The sequence below is a fragment of the Dendropsophus ebraccatus genome, chromosome 10 (assembly GCF_027789765.1).
Source record: "Dendropsophus ebraccatus isolate aDenEbr1 chromosome 10, aDenEbr1.pat, whole genome shotgun sequence".
NCBI lineage: Eukaryota > Metazoa > Chordata > Amphibia > Anura > Hylidae > Dendropsophus > Dendropsophus ebraccatus.
The window spans coordinates 106,176,153-106,198,856 of NC_091463.1; the positions used below are offsets into that span (position 1 = coordinate 106,176,153).

General features: G+C 44.3%; 1 protein-coding gene across 3 annotated transcripts in view; it reads left to right on the top strand.

Annotated features, from left to right (window-relative positions):
• SRPX2 (sushi repeat containing protein X-linked 2) overlaps nt 1-22,704 on the top strand; it is a 104,232-nt gene that overhangs the window by 71,153 nt on the left and 10,375 nt on the right. For 2 of the 3 annotated variants that reach the window (XM_069943059.1, XM_069943060.1), the window contains exon 4: nt 13,943-14,134. The exons of the other annotated variant lie outside the window; for it this stretch is intronic. In XM_069943059.1, coding sequence (XP_069799160.1) covers nt 13,943-14,134 — 192 coding nt within the window. The remainder of the gene's footprint in view (nt 1-13,942; nt 14,135-22,704) is intronic. 3 annotated transcript variants of the gene reach the window in all.

The following is a 22,704-nucleotide window of genomic DNA, read 5'->3' on the forward strand; positions in this document are numbered from 1 at the left end:
GCCTGTACACATAGTCACCTTGCTGGGGAAGCAATAGAAAATCCCTAGATGCCCTAGTTATAGCCGCACACTGTAATAATACCATAAAAATTACTATACACTACTTACATTATTAGTGCAGTGTAATATATACCATAAAAATTACTATACACTACTTACATTATTAGTGCAGTGTAATATATACCATAAGGATTAGTATACACTACTTACATTATTAGTGCAGTGTACTGTAAAAAGTTGTAAAAAAATTTAAAAGAATCCACTGTATAAAACATGCAAATCACTACTTTTCCCTATTTTTCAAATAAAAAAAAAATCTACACAAGAATATATATAACTATGAGGGTATGTTCACACTATGGAATACGTTCGGAAATTTCACGCGGAGACAGTGCGGCAGACTCCACTTGAAGTTCCGCCTGTCCCATTGACTCAATGATATTCTCAAGCTCAATTCTTTGGGCGGACGGCTGATTGAGCTGGAAAATATCATTGAGTCAATGGGACAGGCGGAACTTCAAGTGAAATTTTTTAGTGTATTCCATAGTGTGAACATACCCTGAGACTATAGAAACTATATATATCTATAGAAATATCTGAACTAAACAAAAACTGCATTACTTCTCTGCATGGTGAACGCTATAAAAAGAATATATCCCTGCAATGTATTCATTATTGGTATATATGTGCTGTATATTGCTGCTAGTATATATCTATGTATATATATCTGTTTATGCAGTTGGCTACATAGATTTCTTAACTACTATTCGTTAATTTGGGGGGGGGGGGGGGGGGGGCACCATTTCAATTCTCGCCTCAGGCAGCAGAAAACCTAGAATCGGCCCTGGGTAGTAGTATGATGATGGAAGGCAGGAGGATGAGGGGGGTTATACTATGATGATGGAAGGGCAGGAGGATGAGGGGGGTTATACTATGATGATGGAAGGGCAGGAGGATGAGAGGGGTAGTAGTATGATGATGGAAGGGTAGGAGGATGAGGGGGGTTATACTATGATGATGGAAGGGTAGGAGGATGAGGGGGGTAGTACTATGATGATGGAAGGGCAGGAGGATGAGGGGGGTTATACTATGATGATTGAAGGGCAGGAGGATGAGAGGGGTAGTAGTATGATGATGGAAGGGCAGGAGGATGAGAGGGGTAGTAGTATGATGATGGAAGGGCAGGAGGATGAGAGGGGTAGTAGTATGATGATGGAAGGGCAGGAGGATGAGAGGGGTAGTAGTATGATGATGGAAGGGCAGGAGGATGAGAGGGGTTATACTATGATGATGGAAGGGCAGGAGGATGAGAGGGGTTATACTATGATGATGGAAGGGCAGGAGGATGAGGGGGGTAGTAGTATGATGATGGAAGGGCAGGAGGATGAGAGGGGTTATACTATGATGATGGAAGGGCAGGAGGATGAGGGGGGTTATACTATGATGATGGAAGGGCAGGAGGATGAGGGGGGTTATACTATGATGATGGAGGGGCAGGAGGATGAGAGGGGTTATACTATGATGATGGAAGGGCAGGAGGATGAGAGGGGTTATACTATGATGATGGAAGGGCAGGAGGATGAGAGGGGTAGTAGTATGATGATGGAAGGGTAGGAGGATGAGAGGGGTAGTACTATGATGATGGAAGGGCAGGAGGATGAGGGGGGTTATACTATGATGATGGAAGGGTAGGAGGATGATAAAGTGGGTCGTAGTATGATGATGGAGGGTCTGGAGGATGAAGGGGGGAGTAGTATGATGATGGAGGATGAAGGGGGGAGTAGTATGATGATGGAGGATGAAGGGGGGAGTAGTATGATGGTGGAGGGGGAAGGAGGATGAAGGGGGGAGTAGTATGATGGTGGAGGGGGAAGGAGGATGAAGGGGGGAGTAGTATGATGATGGAGGATGAAGGGGGGAGTAGTATGATGATGGAGGATGAAGGGGGGAGTAGTATGATGATGGAGGATGAAGGGGGGAGTAGTATGATGATGGAGGGTGAAGGGGGGAGTAGTATGATGATGGAGGATGAAGGGGGGAGTAGTATGATGATGGAGGATGAAGGGGGGAGTAGTATGATGATGGAGGATGAAGGGGGGAGTAGTATGATGATAGGGCAGGAGGATGAAGGGGGAGTAGTATGATGATAGGGCAGGAGGATGAAGGGGGAGTAGTATGATGGTGGAGGGGGAAGGAGGATGAAGGGGGGAGTAGTATGATGATGGAGGATGAAGGGGGGAGTAGTATGATGATGGAGGATGAAGGGGGGAGTAGTATGATGATAGGGCAGGAGGATGAAGGGGGAGTAGTATGATGGTGGAGGGGGAAGGAGGATGAAGAGGGGAGTAGTATGATGATGGAGGGTCTGGAGGATAAAGGTGGGGGTAGTAGTATGATGATAGGGCAGGAGGATGAAGGGGGGAGTAGTATGATGGTGGAGGGGGAAGGAGGATGAAGGGGGTAGTAGTATGATGATGAAAGGGCAGGAGGATGAGGGGGGTTATACTATGATGATGGAAGGGCAGGAGGATGAGGGGGGTTATACTATGATGATGGAGGGTCTGGAGGATAAAGGTGGGGGTAGTAGTATGATGATAGGGCAGGAGGATGAAGGGGGGAGTAGTATGATGATGGAGGATGAAGGGGGGAGTAGTATGATGATGGAGGATGAAGGGGGGAGTAGTATGATGGAGGATGAAGGGGGGAGTAGTATGATGATGGAGGATGAAGGGGGGAGTAGTATGATGATGGAGGATGAAGGGGGGAGTAGTATGATGATGGAGGATGAAGGGGGGAGTAGTATGATGGTGGAGGATGAAGGGGGGAGTAGTATGATGATGGAGGATGAAGGGGGGAGTAGTATGATGATGGAGGATTAAGGGGGGAGTAGTATGATGATGGAGGATGAAGGGGGGAGTAGTATGATGATGGAGGATGAAGAGGGGAGTAGTATGATGATAGGGCAGGAGGATGAAGGGGGAGTAGTATGATGGTGGAGGGGGAAGGAGGATGAAGGGGGGAGTAGTATGATGATGGAGGATGAAGGGGGGAGTAGTATGATGATGGAGGATGAAGGGGGGAGTAGTATGATGATGGAGGATGAAGGGGGGAGTAGTATGATGATAGGGCAGGAGGATGAAGGGGGAGTAGTATGATGGTGGAGGGTCTGGAGGATAAAGGTGGGGGTAGTAGTATGATGATAGGGCAGGAGGATGAAGGGGGGAGTAGTATGATGGTGGAGGGGGAAGGAGGATGAAGGGGGGAGTAGTATGATGATGGAGGATGAAGGGGGGAGTAGTATGATGGTGGAGGGGGAAGGAGGATGAAGGGGGGAGTAGTATGATGATGGAGGATGAAGGGGGGAGTAGTATGATGATGGAGGATGAAGGGGGGAGTAGTATGATGATGGAGGATGAAGGGGGGAGTAGTATGATGATATGGGTAAGGTGGTCTCGGAGGCTAACAGTATTATTGAGTGTCTGAAGCTGGCAGTATTAGGCAGTCTGAGACCTATACTATTTGGGGGTCTCTAACACTTGGCTCCCCATATGTCACCACCACTAAGACTGGCACTTATACCTGCTCCTCCGCAGCCGCCGCTGCAGTATCATGTTACTTCTTTGAGCGGAGAGCGGCGGCTGCGGAGGAGCGCGCGCTCTCCCATAGACGGGCTATGGGACAGTGAGACAGGCGGGATCCTGCGGCGGAGAGTTCCACCGCGGAATTCCACCTGTTTTACTCAGTGTGAACATACCCTTAGTGTATGCACTTCTGTTATATATAGTTCTGTATGCACTGTTGGTATGTAGTTATAGATGCAATGTTCACTGCTGGTATATAGTTGTGTTTGCGGGGGAAGGGGCGCAGTTTCAATTTTCGCCTCAGGCAGCATAGAACCTAGAATCGGCCCTGGTATACAGGACCCAGGGTATATAGCGGTCGGCCTGTATCCTGTATATATTGTGTCTGTATACTGTATACAGGACCCAGGGTATATAGCGGTGGCGGCCTGTATCCTGTATATATAGTCTGTATACTGTATACAGGACCCAAGGTATATAGCGGTCGGCCTGTATCCTGTATATATTGTGTCTGTATACTGTATATAGGACCCAGGGTATATAGCGGTGGCGGCCTGTATCCTGTATATATTGTGTCTGTATACTGTATATAGGACCCAAGGTATATAGCGGTGGCGGCCTGTATCCTGTATATATAGTGTCTGTATACTGTATATAGGACCCAGGGTATATAGCGGTGGCGGCCTGTATCCTGTATATATAGTGTCTGTATACTGTATATAGGACCCAGGGTATATAGCGGTGGCGGCCTGTATCCTGTATATATAGTGTCTGTATACTGTATACAGGACCCAGGGTATATAGCGGTCGGCCTGTATCCTGTATATATAGTGTGTATACTGTATATAGGACCCAGGGTATATAGCGGTCGGCCTGTATCCTGTATATATTGTCTGTATACTGTATACAGGACCCAGGGTATATAGCGGTCGGCCTGTATCCTGTATATATAGTGTGTATACTGTATATAGGACCCAGGGTATATAGCGGTTGGCCTGTATCCTGTATATATAGTCTGTATACTGTATATAGGACCCAGGGTATATAGCGGTGGCGGCCTGTATCCTGTATATATAGTGTCTGTATACTGTATATAGGACCCAGGGTATATAGCGGTTGGCCTGTATCCTGTATATATAGTGTGTATACTGTATACAGGACCCAGGGTATACAGCGGTGGCGGCCTGTATCCTGTATATATAGTGTCTGTATACTGTATATAGGACCCAGGGTATATAGCGGTCGGCCTGTATCCTGTATATATAGTGTGTATACTGTATACAGGACCCAGGGTATATAGCGGTGGCGGCCTGTATCCTGTATATATAGTGTCTGTATACTGTATATAGGACCCAGGGTATATAGCGGTGGCGGCCTGTATCCTGTATATATAGTCTGTATACTGTATATAGGACCCAGGGTATATAGCGGTCGGCCTGTATCCTGTATATATAGTGTGTATACTGTATACAGGACCCAGGGTATATAGCGGTCGGCCTGTATCCTGTATATATAGTGTGTATACTGTATACAGGACCCAGGGTATAGAGCGGTGGCGGCCTGTATCCTGTATATATAGTGTCTGTATACTGTATACAGGACCCAGGGTATATAGCAGTCGGCCTGTATCCTGTATATATTGTGTCTGTATACTGTATATAGGACCCAGGGTATATAGCGGTCGGCCTGTATCCTGTATATATAGTCTGTATACTGTATACAGGACCCAGGGTATATAGCGGTCGGCCTGTATCCTGTATATATAGTGTGTATACTGTATATAGGACCCAGGGTATATAGCGGTCGGCCTGTATCCTGTATATATAGTGTGTATACTGTATATAGGACCCAGGGTATATAGCGGTCGGCCTGTATCCTGTATATATAGTGTGTATACTGTATACAGGACCCAGGGTATATAGCGGTGGCGGCCTGTATCCTGTATATATAGTGTGTATACTGTATACAGGACCCAGGGTATATAGCGGTCGGCCTGTATCCTGTATATATTGTCTGTATACTGTATACAGGACCCAGGGTATATAGCGGTGGCGGCCTGTATCCTGTATATATATATTGTCTGTATACTGTATATAGGACCCAGGGTATATAGCGGTCGGCCTGTATCCTGTATATATAGTGTCTGTATACTGTATACAGGACCCAGGGTATATAGCGGTCGGCCTGTATCCTGTATATATAGTGTGTATACTGTATATAGGACCCAGGGTATATAGCGGCGGTGGTCGGCCTGTATCCTGTATATATAGTGTGTATACTGTATATAGGACCCAGGGTATATAGCGGTGGCGGCCTGTATCCTGTATATATTGTCTGTATACTGTATACAGGACCCAGGGTATATAGCGGTGGCGGCCTGTATCCTGTATATATAGTGTCTGTATACTGTATACAGGACCCAGGGTATATAGCGGTCGGCCTGTATCCTGTATATATAGTGTGTATACTGTATATAGGACCCAGGGTATATAGCGGTCGGCCTGTATCCTGTATATATAGTGTCTGTATACTGTATACAGGACCCAGGGTATATAGCGGTCGGCCTGTATCCTGTATATATAGTGTCTGTATACTGTATATAGGACCCAGGGTATATAGCGGTGGCGGCCTGTATCCTGTATATATAGTCTGTATACTGTATATAGGACCCAGGGTATATAGCGGTCGGCCTGTATCCTGTATATATAGTGTCTGTATACTGTATATAGGACCCAGGGTATATAGCGGTGGCGGCCTGTATCCTGTATATATAGTGTCTGTATACTGTATATAGGACCCAGGGTATATAGCGGTGGCGGCCTGTATCCTGTATATATAGTGTCTGTATACTGTATACAGGACCCAGGGTATATAGCGGTCGGCCTGTATCCTGTATATATAGTGTGTATACTGTATATAGGACCCAGGGTATATAGCGGTCGGCCTGTATCCTGTATATATTGTCTGTATACTGTATACAGGACCCAGGGTATATAGCGGTCGGCCTGTATCCTGTATATATAGTGTGTATACTGTATATAGGACCCAGGGTATATAGCGGTTGGCCTGTATCCTGTATATATAGTGTGTATACTGTATACAGGACCCAGGGTATACAGCGGTGGCGGCCTGTATCCTGTATATATAGTGTCTGTATACTGTATATAGGACCCAGGGTATATAGCGGTCGGCCTGTATCCTGTATATATAGTGTGTATACTGTATACAGGACCCAGGGTATATAGCGGTGGCGGCCTGTATCCTGTATATATAGTGTCTGTATACTGTATATAGGACCCAGGGTATATAGCGGTGGCGGCCTGTATCCTGTATATATAGTCTGTATACTGTATATAGGACCCAGGGTATATAGCGGTCGGCCTGTATCCTGTATATATAGTGTGTATACTGTATACAGGACCCAGGGTATATAGCGGTCGGCCTGTATCCTGTATATATAGTGTGTATACTGTATATAGGACCCAGGGTATAGAGCGGTGGCGGCCTGTATCCTGTATATATAGTGTCTGTATACTGTATATAGGACCCAGGGTATATAGCGGTCGGCCTGTATCCTGTATATATAGTGTCTGTATACTGTATATAGGACCCAGGGTATATAGCGGTCGGCCTGTATCCTGTATATATAGTGTGTATACTGTATATAGGACCCAGGGTATATAGCGGTCGGCCTGTATCCTGTATATATAGTGTGTATACTGTATACAGGACCCAGGGTATATAGCGGTGGCGGCCTGTATCCTGTATATATAGTGTGTATACTGTATACAGGACCCAGGGTATATAGCGGTCGGCCTGTATCCTGTATATATTGTCTGTATACTGTATACAGGACCCAGGGTATATAGCGGTGGCGGCCTGTATCCTGTATATATATATTGTCTGTATACTGTATATAGGACCCAGGGTATATAGCGGTCGGCCTGTATCCTGTATATATAGTGTCTGTATACTGTATACAGGACCCAGGGTATATAGCGGTCGGCCTGTATCCTGTATATATAGTGTGTATACTGTATATAGGACCCAGGGTATATAGCGGCGGTGGTCGGCCTGTATCCTGTATATATAGTGTGTATACTGTATATAGGACCCAGGGTATATAGCGGTGGCGGCCTGTATCCTGTATATATTGTCTGTATACTGTATACAGGACCCAGGGTATATAGCGGTGGCGGCCTGTATCCTGTATATATAGTGTCTGTATACTGTATACAGGACCCAGGGTATATAGCGGTCGGCCTGTATCCTGTATATATAGTGTGTATACTGTATATAGGACCCAGGGTATATAGCGGTCGGCCTGTATCCTGTATATATAGTGTCTGTATACTGTATACAGGACCCAGGGTATATAGCGGTCGGCCTGTATCCTGTATATATAGTGTCTGTATACTGTATATAGGACCCAGGGTATATAGCGGTGGCGGCCTGTATCCTGTATATATAGTCTGTATACTGTATATAGGACCCAGGGTATATAGCGGTCGGCCTGTATCCTGTATATATAGTGTCTGTATACTGTATATAGGACCCAGGGTATATAGCGGTGGCGGCCTGTATCCTGTATATATAGTGTCTGTATACTGTATATAGGACCCAGGGTATATAGCGGTGGCGGCCTGTATCCTGTATATATAGTGTCTGTATACTGTATATAGGACCCAGGGTATATAGCGGTGGCGGCCTGTATCCTGTATATATAGTCTGTATACTGTTTATAGGACCCAGGGTATATAGCGGTCGGCCTGTATCCTGTATATATAGTGTCTGTATACTGTATACAGGACCCAGGGTATATAGCGGTCGGCCTGTATCCTGTATATATAGTGTCTGTATACTGTATATAGGACCCAGGGTATATAGCGGTCGGCCTGTATCCTGTATATATAATGTCTGTATACTGTATATAGGACCCAGGGTATATAGCGGTGGCGGCCTGTATCCTGTATATATAGTGTCTGTATACTGTATATAGGACCCAGGGTATATAGCGGTGGCGGCCTGTATCCTGTATATATAGTGTCTGTATACTGTATACAGGACCCAGGGTATATAGCGGTCGGCCTGTATCCTGTATATATAGTGTCTGTATACTGTATATAGGACCCAGGGTATATAGCGGTGGCGGCCTGTATCCTGTATATATAGTCTGTATACTGTATACAGGACCCAGGGTATATAGCGGTGGTGGTCGGCCTGTATTCTGTATATATAGTGTCTGTATACTGTATATAGGACCCAGGGTATATAGCGGTCGGCCTGTATCCTGTATATATAGTGTCTGTATACTGTATATAGGACCCAGGGTATATAGCGGTGGCGGCCTGTATCCTGTATATATAGTCTGTATACTGTATACAGGACCCAGGGTATATAGCGGTGGCGGCCTGTATCCTGTATATATTGTGTCTGTATACTGTATACAGGACCCAGGGTATATAGCGGTGGCGGCCTGTATCCTGTATATATAGTGTGTATACTGTATATAGGACCCAGGGTATATAGCGGTGGCGGCCTGTATCCTGTATATATAGTCTGTATACTGTATACAGGACCCAGGGTATAGAGCGGTGGCGGCCTGTATCCTGTATATATATTGTCTGTATACTGTATACAGGACCCAGGGTATATAGCGGTGGCGGCCTGTATCCTGTATATATTGTGTCTGTATACTGTATATAGGACCCAAGGTATATAGCGGTGGCGGCCTGTATCCTGTATATATAGTGTCTGTATACTGTATACAGGACCCAGGGTATATAGCGGTCGGCCTGTATCCTGTATATATAGTCTGTATACTGTATATAGGACCCAGGGTATATAGCGGTGGCGGCCTGTATCCTGTATATATAGTCTGTATACTGTATATAGGACCCAGGGTATATAGCGGTGGCGGCCTGTATCCTGTATATATAGTGTCTGTATACTGTATACAGGACCCAGGGTATATAGCGGTGGCGGCCTGTATCCTGTATATATAGTGTGCATACTGTATACAGGACCCAGGGTATATAGCGGTGGCGGCCTGTATCCTGTATATATAGTGTCTGTATACTGTATACAGGACCCAGGGTATATAGCGGTGGCGGCCTGTATCCTGTATATATAGTGTGTATACTGTATACAGGACCCAGGGTATATAGCGGTGGTGGTCGGCCTGTATCCTGTATATATAGTGTGTATACTGTATACAGGACCCAGGGTATATAGCGGTGGCGGCCTGTATCCTGTATATATAGTGTGTATACTGTATATAGGACCCAGGGTATATAGCGGTGGCGGCCTGTATCCTGTATATATAGTGTGTATACTGTATACAGGACCCAGGGTATATAGCGGTGGCGGCCTGTATCCTGTATATATAGTGTGTATACTGTATACAGGACCCAGGGTATATAGCGGTGGTGGTCGGCCTGTATCCTGTATATATAGTGTCTGTATACTGTATACAGGACCCAGGGTATATAGCGGTGGCGGCCTGTATCCTGTATATATAGTGTCTGTATACTGTATATAGGACCCAGTGTATATAGCGGTGGTGGTCGGCCTGTATCCTGTATATATAGTGTGTATACTGTATACAGGACCCAGGGTATATAGCGGTGGCGGCCTGTATCCTGTATATATAGTGTCTGTATACTGTATATAGGACCCAGGGTATATAGCGGTGGCGGCCTGTATCCTGTATATATAGTGTCTGTATACTGTATACAGGACCCAGGGTATATAGCGGTGGCGGCCTGTATCCTGTATATATAGTGTCTGTATACTGTATACAGGACCCAGGGTATATAGCGGTGGCGGCCTGTATCCTGTATATATAGTGTCTGTATACTGTATACAGGACCCAGGGTATATAGCGGTGGCGGCCTGTATCCTGTATATATAGTGTGTGTATACTGTATACAGGACCCTGGGTATATAGCGGTGGCGGCCTGTATCCTGTATATATAGTCTGTATACTGTATACAGGACCCAGGGTATATAGCGGTGGCGGCCTGTATCCTGTATATATAGTGTCTGTATACTGTATACAGGACCCAGGGTATATAGCGGTGGCGGCCTGTATCCTGTATATATAGTCTGTATACTGTATACAGGACCCAGGGTATATAGCGGTGGCGGCCTGTATCCTGTATATATAGTGTCTGTATACTGTATACAGGACCCAGGGTATATAGCGGTGGCGGCCTGTATCCTGTATATATAGTGTCTGTATACTGTATACAGGACCCAGGGTATATAGCGGTGGCGGCCTGTATCCTGTATATATAGTATGTATACTGTATACAGGACCCAGGGTATATAGCGGTGGCGGCCTGTATCCTGTATATATAGTGTCTGTATACTGTATACAGGACCCAGGGTATATAGCGGTGGCGGCCTGTATCCTGTATATATAGTGTCTGTATACTGTATACAGGACCCAGGGTATATAGCGGTGGCGGCCTGTATCCTGTATATATAGTGTGTATACTGTATACAGGACCCAGGTATAGAGCGGTGGCGGCCTGTATCCTGTATATATAGTGTGTATACTGTATATAGGACCCAGGGTATATAGCGGTGGCGGACTGTATCCTGTATATATAGTGTCTGTATACTGTATACAGGACCCAGGGTATATAGCGGTCGGCCTGTATCCTGTATATATAGTGTGTATACTGTATATAGGACCCAGGGTATATAGCGGTCGGCCTGTATCCTGTATATATAGTGTCTGTATACTGTATACAGGACCCAGGGTATATAGCGGTGGCGGCCTGTATCCTGTATATATAGTGTGTATACTGTATACAGGACCCAGGGTATATAGCGGTGGTGGTCGGCCTGTATCCTGTATATATAGTGTGTATACTGTATACAGGACCCAGGGTATATAGCGGTGGCGGCCTGTATCCTGTATATATAGTGTGTATACTGTATACAGGACCCAGGGTATATAGCGGTCGCCCTGTATCCTGTATATATAGTCTGTATACTGTATACAGGACCCAGGGTATATAGCGGTGGCGGCCTGTATCCTGTATATATAGTGTCTGTATACTGTATACAGGACCCAGGGTATATAGCGGTGGCGGCCTGTATCCTGTATATATAGTCTGTATACTGTATACAGGACCCAGGGTATATAGCGGTGGCGGCCTGTATCCTGTATATATAGTGTCTGTATACTGTATACAGGACCCAGGGTATATAGCGGTGGCGGCCTGTATCCTGTATATATAGTGTCTGTATACTGTATACAGGACCCAGGGTATATAGCGGTGGCGGCCTGTATCCTGTATATATAGTATGTATACTGTATACAGGACCCAGGGTATATAGCGGTGGCGGCCTGTATCCTGTATATATAGTGTCTGTATACTGTATACAGGACCCAGGGTATATAGCGGTGGCGGCCTGTATCCTGTATATATAGTGTCTGTATACTGTATACAGGACCCAGGGTATATAGCGGTGGCGGCCTGTATCCTGTATATATAGTGTGTATACTGTATACAGGACCCAGGGTATAGAGCGGTGGCGGCCTGTATCCTGTATATATAGTGTGTATACTGTATATAGGACCCAGGGTATATAGCGGTGGCGGCCTGTATCCTGTATATATAGTGTCTGTATACTGTATACAGGACCCAGGGTATATAGCGGTCGGCCTGTATCCTGTATATATAGTGTGTATACTGTATATAGGACCCAGGGTATATAGCGGTCGGCCTGTATCCTGTATATATAGTGTCTGTATACTGTATACAGGACCCAGGGTATATAGCGGTGGCGGCCTGTATCCTGTATATATAGTGTGTATACTGTATACAGGACCCAGGGTATATAGCGGTGGTGGTCGGCCTGTATCCTGTATATATAGTGTGTATACTGTATACAGGACCCAGGGTATATAGCGGTGGCGGCCTGTATCCTGTATATATAGTGTGTATACTGTATACAGGACCCAGGGTATATAGCGGTCGCCCTGTATCCTGTATATATAGTGTGTATACTGTATACAGGACCCAGGGTATATAGCGGTCGGCCTGTATCCTGTATATATAGTGTCTGTATACTGTATATAGGACCCAGGGTATAGAGCGGTGGCGGCCTGTATCCTGTATATATAGTGTGTATACTGTATATAGGACCCAGGGTATATAGCGGTGGCGGCCTGTATCCTGTATATATAGTGTCTGTATACTGTATACAGGACCCAGGGTATATAGCGGTGGCGGCCTGTATCCTGTATATATAGTCTGTTTACTGTATACAGGACCCAGGGTATATAGCGGTGGCGGCCTGTATCCTGTATATATAGTGTGTATACTGTATACAGGACCCAGGGTATATAGCGGTCGGCCTGTATCCTGTATATATAGTGTGTATACTGTATACAGGACCCAGGGTATATAGCGGTCGGCCTGTATCCTGTATATATTGTGTCTGTATACTGTATACAGGACCCAGGGTATATAGCGGTCGGCCTGTATCCTGTATATATAGTGTGTATACTGTATATAGGACCCAGGGTATATAGCGGTGGCGGCCTGTATCCTGTATATATAGTGTCTGTATACTGTATACAGGACCCAGGGTATATAGCGGTCGGCCTGTATCCTGTATATATAGTGTGTATACTGTATATAGGACCCAGGGTATATAGCGGTGGCGGCCTGTATCCTGTATATATAGTGTCTGTATACTGTATACAGGACCCAGGGTATATAGCGGTGGCGGCCTGTATCCTGTATATATAGTGTGTATACTGTATACAGGACCCAGGGTATATAGCGGTCGCCCTGTATCCTGTATATATAGTGTGTATACTGTATATAGGACCCAGGGTATAGAGCGGTGGCGGCCTGTATTCTGTATATATAGTGTGTATACTGTATACAGGACCCAGGGTATATAGCGGTGGCGGCCTGTATCCTGTATATATAGTGTGTATACTGTATACAGGACCCAGGGTATAGAGCGGTGGCGGGCCTGTATCCTGTATATATAGTGTGTATACTGTATACAGGACCCAGGGTATATAGCGGTGGCGGCCTGTATCCTGTATATATAGTCTGTATACTGTATACAGGACCCAGTGTATATAGCGGTGGCGGCCTGTATCCTGTATATATAGTGTCTGTATACTGTATATAGGACCCAGGGTATATAGCGGTGGCGGCCTATATCCTGTATATATAGTCTGTATACTGTATACAGGACCCAGGGTATATAGCGGTGGCGGCCTGTATCCTGTATATATAGTGTCTGTATACTGTATACAGGACCCAGGGTATATAGCGGTGGCGGCCTGTATCCTGTACTGATTGTGAATGATATTCTCCTAGTTCCTCGCTGGTGTTACGAGCTGCAGATCCCGGACGGGGAGGCCGCGTGTTACTCACCCCTGGGAGGCGGCTACCGCACTACACTGGGGACCAGGTGCAGCTTGTCATGTGATCAGGGATTCACGCTGATTGGCCAGAGCTCCGTGCGTTGTTTACAGAATCGGCGCTGGTCGGGATCCGCTCACTGCAGGCGTAAGTCACCGATATCACATTGTATGAGAGTAATATCGGCTATCATTGCTTTGTGGGGTTTTATATTTATTATTATTTTTACTCTGTGACTATACGGTATATTATTATTATTACTCTGACTATACGGTATTATTATTATTATTATTACTCTATGACTATACGGTATTATTATTCTAGGACTATGCGGTATTATTATTATTATTATTATTATTATTATTATTATTCTATGACTATACGGTATTATTATTATTATTATTATTATTATTATTATTATTATTATTATTATTATTCTATGACTATACGGTATTATTATTATTATTATTATTATTATTATTATTATTATTATTATTATTATTATTATTATTATTCTATGACTATACGGTATTATTATTATTATTATTATTATTATTATTATTATTATTCTATGACTATACGGTATTATTATTATTATTATTATTATTATTATTATTCTATGACTATACGGTATTATTATTATTATTATTACTCTGACTATACAGTATTATTATTATTATTATTATTATTATTATTATTATTATTATTATTACTCTGACTATACAGTATTATTATTATTATTATTATTATTACTCTGACTATACAGTATTATTATTATTATTATTATTATTACTCTATGACTATACAGTATTATTATTATTATTATTATTATTACTCTATGACTATGCGGTATTATTATTATTATTACTCTATGACTATGCGGTATTATTATTATTATTATTATTATTACTCTATGACTATGCGGTATTATTATTATTATTACTCTATGACTATACGGTATTATTATTATTATTACTCTATGACTATGCAGTATTATTATTATTATTATTATTATTACTCTATGACTATACGGTATTATTATTATTATTACTCTATGACTATGCAGTATTATTATTATTATTATTATTACTCTATGACTATACGGTATTATTATTATTATTACTCTATGACTATGCAGTATTATTATTATTATTATTATTATTATTATTACTCTGACTATACGGTATTATTATTATCATTACTCTAGGACTATGCAGTATTATTATTATTATTATTATTACTCTGACTATACGGTATTATTATTATTATTATTACTCTGACTATACGGTATTATTATTATTATTACTCTATGACTATACGGTATTATTATTATTATTACTCTATGACTATGCAGTATTATTATTATTATTATTATTATTATTATTATTATTACTCTGACTATACGGTATTATTATTATCATTACTCTAGGACTATGCGGTATTATTATTATTATTATTACTCTATGACTATGCGGTATTATTATTATTATTATTATTATTACTCTATGACTATACGGTATTATTATTATTATTACTCTATGACTATACGGTATTATTATTATTAATATTCTAGGACTATGCGGTATTATTATTACTCTATGACCATACGGTATTATAATTATTATTATTATTATTATTATTACTCTATGACTATACGGTATTATTATTCTAGGACTATGCGGTATTATTATTATTATTATTATTATTCTATGACTATGCGGTATTATTATTATTATTAATATTTATTATTACTCTATGACTATACGGTATTATTATTATTATTATTACTCTATGACTATACAGTATTATTATTATTATTATTATTATTCTATGACTATGCGGTATTATTTTTATTATTATTATTATTATTACTCTCTGACAATACGGTACCTCCAGAGCGCCCCTTTACCAGTGACTTCCTTTTAACTTTAATCCTGGGTGCCGTCCCTTTTAGAGCAACTTGGCTCCCGTCCCTTTAAGAGCGACGTGGGTCCCTTCACTCTTAAAGGGACCCAGGGATATTTCGCTCTTAAAGGGACCCAGGTCGCTCTTAAAGGGACCCAGGGATATTTCGCTCTTAAAGGGACCCAGGGATATTTCGCTCTTAAAGAGCCCCAGGTCGCTCTTAACCTCTTAAGGACATATGACGTACCGGTACGTCATATGTCCTCATTAGCACTTCAAAGCGCCGCGGTAACGGGTGCCGCGTGTAGCCCGGGACCGCCGCTATTAGCAGCTGCCTCCGATTAGCTAATTAGCGGGCACGGCGATCAGACCGTGCCCGCTAATTAGCTAATCGGAGGCAGCTGTCAAAGTTGACAGCTGCCTCCGATTACTGTAGGCAACCGTTCCCTGGTGTCTAGTGGGGGAGATCGTCCCGGAGGAGCGATCTCCGTTACTGATGCCGGCCGGGGACTCGTCCAAGATGGCGCCGTCCCCGGCTCAGCACTCGTTTACTTCCGGCTGCAGCAGCCTATCTCATTGATCTCTGCAGCATATCTATGCTGCAGAGATCTCAATGAGAGATCAAAGTGTATATACTAGAAGTCCCCCAGGGGGGAATAACCCTAACCCCAGGGGAGGAATAACCCTAACCCCAGGGGGGAATAACCCTAACCCCAGGAGGGGAATAACCCTAACCCCAGGAGGGAATAACCCTAACCCCAGGGGGGGGGGGGATAACCCTAACCCCAGGGGGGGGGAATAACCCTAACCCCAGGGGGGGGGAATAACCCTAACCCCAGGGGGGGGGAATAACCCTAACCCCAGGGGGGGAATAACCCTAACCCCAGGGGAGGAATAACCCTAACCCCAGGGGGGAATAACCCTAACCCCAGGAGGGGAATAACCCTAACCCCAGGGGGAATAACCCTAACCCCAGGGGGAATAACCCTAACCCCAGGGGGAATAACCCTAACCCCAGGAGGGGAATAACCCTAACCCCAGGAGGGAATAACCCTAACCCCAGGGGGGGGGGGAATAACACTAACCCCAGGGGGGGGGGGGAATAAAACAAACCCCAGGGGGGGGGAATAACACTAACCCCAGGGGGGGGGGAATAACACTAACCCCAGGGGGGGGGGAATAACACTAACCCCAGGGGGGGGGAATAACCCTAACCCCAGGGGGGGGGGAATAACCCTAACCCCAGGGGGGGGGAATAACCCTAACCCCAGGGGGGGGGAATAACCCTAACCCCAGGGGGGGAATAACCCTAACCCCAGGGGGGGAATAACACTAACCCCAGGGGGGGAATAACCCTAACCCCAGGGGGGGAATAACCCTAACCCCAGGGGGAATAACCCTAACCCCAGGGGGGGGATAACCCTAACCCCAGGGGGAATAACCCTAACCCCAGGGGGGAAATAACCCTAACCCCAGGGGGGGAATAACCCTAACCCCAGGGGGGGAATAACCCTAACCCCAGGGGGAAATAACCCTAACCCCAGGGGGGCTTCTAGTATATGTGTAAAAAAAAAAAAAAAAGTGTAGTTTATAGTAAGAAGCCCCCTCCCCTAATAAAAGTCTGAATCACCCCCCTTTTCCCAGGTTTTAAATAAAAGTAAACAAATAAATAAATAAATAAACATGTTTGCTATCGCCGCGTGCGTAATCGCCCGAACTATTAATTAATCACATTCCTGATCTCGTACGGTAAACGGCGTCAGCGCAAAAAAATCCCAAAGTGCAAAATATTGCATTTTTGGTCGCATCAAATCCAGAAAAAATGTAATAAAAAGCGATCAAAAAGTCGTATATGCGCAATCAAGGTACCGATAGAAAGATCACATCACGGCGCAAAAACTGACACCTGACACCACCCCATAGACCAAAGGATAAAAGCGCTATAACCCCGGGAATGGAGCGATTGTAAGGAACGTATATTTGGTAACAATGGTGTGAATTTCTTCCATCAGATACAATATAAGTTATACATGTTATATATCGCTGTAATCGTAACGATATAAGTTATACATGTTATATATCGCTGTAATCGTAACGACTTGAGGAACATATATAACAAGTCAGTTTTACCCCAGAGCGAATGGCGTATAAACAAATACCCCCCAAATAAAAGAAATGCGTTTTTTAATTTCAATTTCACCACACTTTGAATTTTTCCTGGATTCGCAGTGACTTTATGGTATAATTCAGCCGTCATTGGGAAGTACAATTAGTGACGCAAAAAATAAGGATAAGGGCTCATGTGGGTCTCTAGGTGGAAAAAGGTAAGTGCTATGTATGTATGTATGTATGTATGTATGTATGTATATATGTATGTATGTATGTATGTATGTATATATGTATGTATGTATGTATGTATGTATGTATGTATGTATATATGTATGTATGTATGTATGTATGTATGTATGTATGTATATATGTATGTATGTATGTATGTATGTATGTATATATGTATGTATATATGTATGTATGTATGTATGTATATATGTATGTATGTATGTATGTATATATGTATGTATGTATGTATGTATGTATATATGTATGTATATATGTATGTATGTATGTATGTATATATGTATGTATGTATGTATGTATGTATGTATGTATATATGTATGTATGTATGTATGTATGTATATATGTATGTATGTATGTATGTATGTATGTATGTATCTATGTATGGCCGTATATACACAAGGAGGAAAAACCGAAAATGCAAAAATTGAAATTGGCCCCGTCCTTAAGGGTTAAAGGGACACAGGTCGCACATAAAGGGACCCATTTGACTTTTACAGGGACCCATTTCGCTCTTAAAGGGACCTAGGTCGCTCTTAAAGGGACCAATTTGACTCTTACAGGGACCCATTTCGCTCTTAAAGGGACTCAGATCGCTCTTCATGGGGACCCAGATCGCTCTTAAAGGGACCCAGGTCTCTCTTAAAGTGACGTATTTCGCTCTTGAAGGGACATATTTCGCTCTTAAAAGGACCCAGGTCGCTCATAAAGGGACCCAGGTCGCTCTTAAAACGACCCGGGTTGCTCTTAAAGGGACCCAGGTCGCTCTAGCGACATTGGTCTCTTTAAGAGCGACATGGGTCCCGTCCATTTAAGAGCAACTTGGGTTCCGTCCCTTTAAGAGCGACTTGGGTCCCTTTAAGAGCGAAATGGCTCCTGTCCCTTTAAGAGCGAATTGGGTCCCGTCGACTTGGGTCCCTTTAAGAACGACTTGGGTCCCTTTAAGAACGACTTGGGTCCCTTTTGAAAACGACTTGGGTCCCTTTTAAGAGCGATATGGCTCCTGTCCCTTTAAGAATGACTTGGGTCCCTTTAAGAGCGATCTGGGTACTTATAATGGTAAAGACCATTGCTCGGTTACCATGACAATCTTACTCATGTCAGGGAGACAAAATCGTTAAGGACCTTCCATATATTACATCTTCTATTGGCCAATAGTGGACATGTGACTGTGGATGGTGTGATACATGCCTGACGAGACCTTAGAGTTCCTATTGGCTGCTATATTTCAGCTATTTGCATATGTGCTGTGATTGGCTGTTAGCTGCTCTTAAAGGGACCAATTTCACGCTTAACGAGACCCATTTTGCTCTTAAAGGGACCCAGATCGCTCTTAAAGGGACCAATTTCACGCTTAAAGGGACCCATTTCTCTCTTAAAGGGACCCATTTTGCTCTTAAATGGACCCAGGTCGCTCTTAAAGGAACCTAAGTCGCTCTTAAAGGGACCCATTTTGCTCTTAAAGGGACCCAGGTCTCTCTTAAAGGGTTGTATTTCGCTCTTGAAGGGACATATTTCGCTCTTAAAAGGACCCAGGTCGCTCTTAAAGGGACCTAGGTCGCTCATAAAGGGACCCAGGTCGCTCTAGCGACATTGGTCTCTTTAAGAGCGACATGGGTCCCATACCTTTTGGAGTGACTTGGGTCCCTTTAAGAGCAACATGCGTCCCGTCCGTTTAAGAGCAACTTGGGTTCCGTCCCTTTAAGAGCGACTTGGATCCCGTCCCTTTAAGAACGACTTGGGTCCCTTTAAGAACGACTTGGGTCCCTTTAAGAACGACTTGGGTCCCTTTAAGAGCGACATGGCTCCTGTCCATGTCATTTTTAAGAAATTTACGTTAAATGACCCCGAATTTCCCATAGAAAATAATGGCCACACTCTAACCGCTAACAGCCAATCACAGCACATATGCAAATAGCTGAGATATAGCAGCCAATAGGAACTCTAAGGTCTCGTCAGGCATGTATCACACCATCCACAGTCACATGTCCACTATTGGCCAATAGAAGATGTAATATATGGAAGGTCCTTAACGATTTTGTCTCCCCGACATGAGTAAGATTGTCATGGTAACCGAGCAATGATCTTTACCATTATAAGTACCCAGGTCGCTCTTAAAGGGACCCAGGTCATTCTTAAAGGAATGCAAGTCGCTCTTAAAGGGACCCAGGTCATTCTTAAAGGAACGCAAGTCGCTCTTAAAGGGACCCAAGTCTCTCTTAAAGGGACGGGAGCCATGTCGCTCTTAAAGGGACCCAAGTTGCTCTTAAAAGGACCCAAGTCTCTCTTAAAGGGACGGGAGCCATGTCGCTCTTAAAGGGTCACATGTAGCTCTTAAAGGGACCCAGGTCGCCTTTAAAGGAACGCAAGTCGCTCTTAAAGGGACCCAAGTCGTTCTTAAAGGGACCCAAGTAGCTCTTAAAAGGACGGGACCCAAGTCGCTCTTAAAGGGTCCCATATAGCTCTTAAAGGGATCCAAGTGGCTCTTAAAGTGACAGGACCCAAGTTGCTCTTAAACGGACGGGACGCATGTTGCTCTTAAAGGGACCCAAGTCACTCCAAAAGGTATGGGACCCATGTCGCTCTTAAATAGACCCATGTCGCTAGAGCGACCTGGGTCCTTTTAATATCGACCCGGGTCCCTTTAAGAGCGACCTGGGCCCCTTTAAGAGCGTCCTGGGTCCCTTTAAGAGCAAAATATGTCCCTATAAGCGTGAAATTGGTCCCTTTAAGAGTAAAATTGGTCCCTTTAAGAGCGACCTGGGTCCCTTTAAGAGCAAAATATGTCCCTTTGAGAGCAAAATATGTCCCTTTAAGAGCTACCTGGGTCCCTTTAAGAGCAAAATATATCCCTTTAAGCGTGAAATTGGTCCCTTTAAGAGCAAAATGGGTCCCTTAAAGAGCGACCTGGGTCCCTTAAAGAGCGTCCTGGGTCCCTTAAAGAGCGTCCTGGGTCCCTTTAAGAGCTAAATGGGTCCCTTTAAGAGCGAAATATGTCCCTTTAAGCGTGAAATTGGTCCCTTTAAGAGTGACCTGGGTCCCTTTAAGAGCGAAATATGTCCCTTTAAGAGCAAAATGGGTCCCTTTAAGAGCGACCTGGGTCCCATTAAGAGCTACCTGGGTCCCCTTAAGAGCATCCTGGGTCTCTTTAAGAGCGACCTTGGTCCCTTTAAGAGCAAAATATGTCCCTTTAAGAGCGACCTGGGTCCATTGAAGTGTGATCTGGGTCCCTTTAAGATCGCCCTGGGTCCCTTTAAGAGCAAAATGGGTCCCTTTAAGAGTGACCCGGGTCCCTTTAAGAGCGAAATGTCCCTTTAAGAGCAAAATGGGTCCCTTTAAGCGTGAAATTGGTCCCTTTAAGAGCGACCTGGGTCCCTTTAAGAGCGAAGGGACCCATGTCGCTCTTAAAGCAACCCAGGTCGCTTTTAAAGGGACGGCACCCAGGATTAAAGTTAAAAGGAAGTCACTGGTAAAGGGGCGCTCTGGAGGTCACTGGTAAAGGGGCGCTCTGGAAGTCACTGGTAAAGGGGCGCTCTGGGAGGTCACTGGTAAAGGGGCGCTCTGGGAGGTCACTGGTAAAGGGGCGCTCTGGAAGTCACTGGTAATGGGGCGCTCTGGAGGTCACTGGTAAAGGGGCGCTCTGGAGGTCACTGGTAATGGGGCGCTCTGGAGGTCACTGGTAAAGGGGCGCTCTGGAAGTCACTGGTAAAGGGGCGCTCTGGGAGGTCACTGGTAAAGGGACGCTCGGGAAGTCACCGGTAATGGGGCGCTCTGGGAGTCACCGGTAAAGGGGCGCTCTGGAGGTCACTGGTAAAGGGGCGCTCGGGAAGTCACCGGTAATGGGGCGCTCTGGGAGTCACCGGTAAAGGGGCGCTCTGGAGGTCACTGGTAAAGGGGCGCTCTGGAGGTCACTGGTAAAGGGGCACTCTGGAGGTCAATGGTAATGGGGCGCTCTGGAGGTCACTGGTAAAGGGGCGCTCTGGAGGTCACTGGTAATGGGGCGCTCTGGAAGTCACTGGTAAAGGGGCGCTCTGGAGGTCACTGGTAATGGGGCGCTCTGGAGGTCACTGGTAATGGGGCGCTCTGGAGGTCACTGGTAATGGGGCGCTCTGGAGGTCACTGGTAAAGGGGCGCTCTTTTCAAGCACTATGTATTTCCCTGGAAATGCAAATCTAGTTATTATTATTATTAACAGAAGACTGTCGGCAGAGGAGACCACTGGGTCCATCTAGTCGCCCTTTAGTATTATCTTTCTTATTATCTTAGGATGGATATGTGTCTATACCGGGCGTGTTTAAATTGTTAAAAAACTGTTATTGTAGATTTACCAACCACCTCTGCTGGAAGTTTGTTCCAGGTATCTACTACTCTTTCAGTAAAATAATATTTTCTCACATTGCTTCTGATCTTTCCCCCAACTAATCTCTCACTGTTTCCTCTTGTTCTTCAGCTCAGTTTT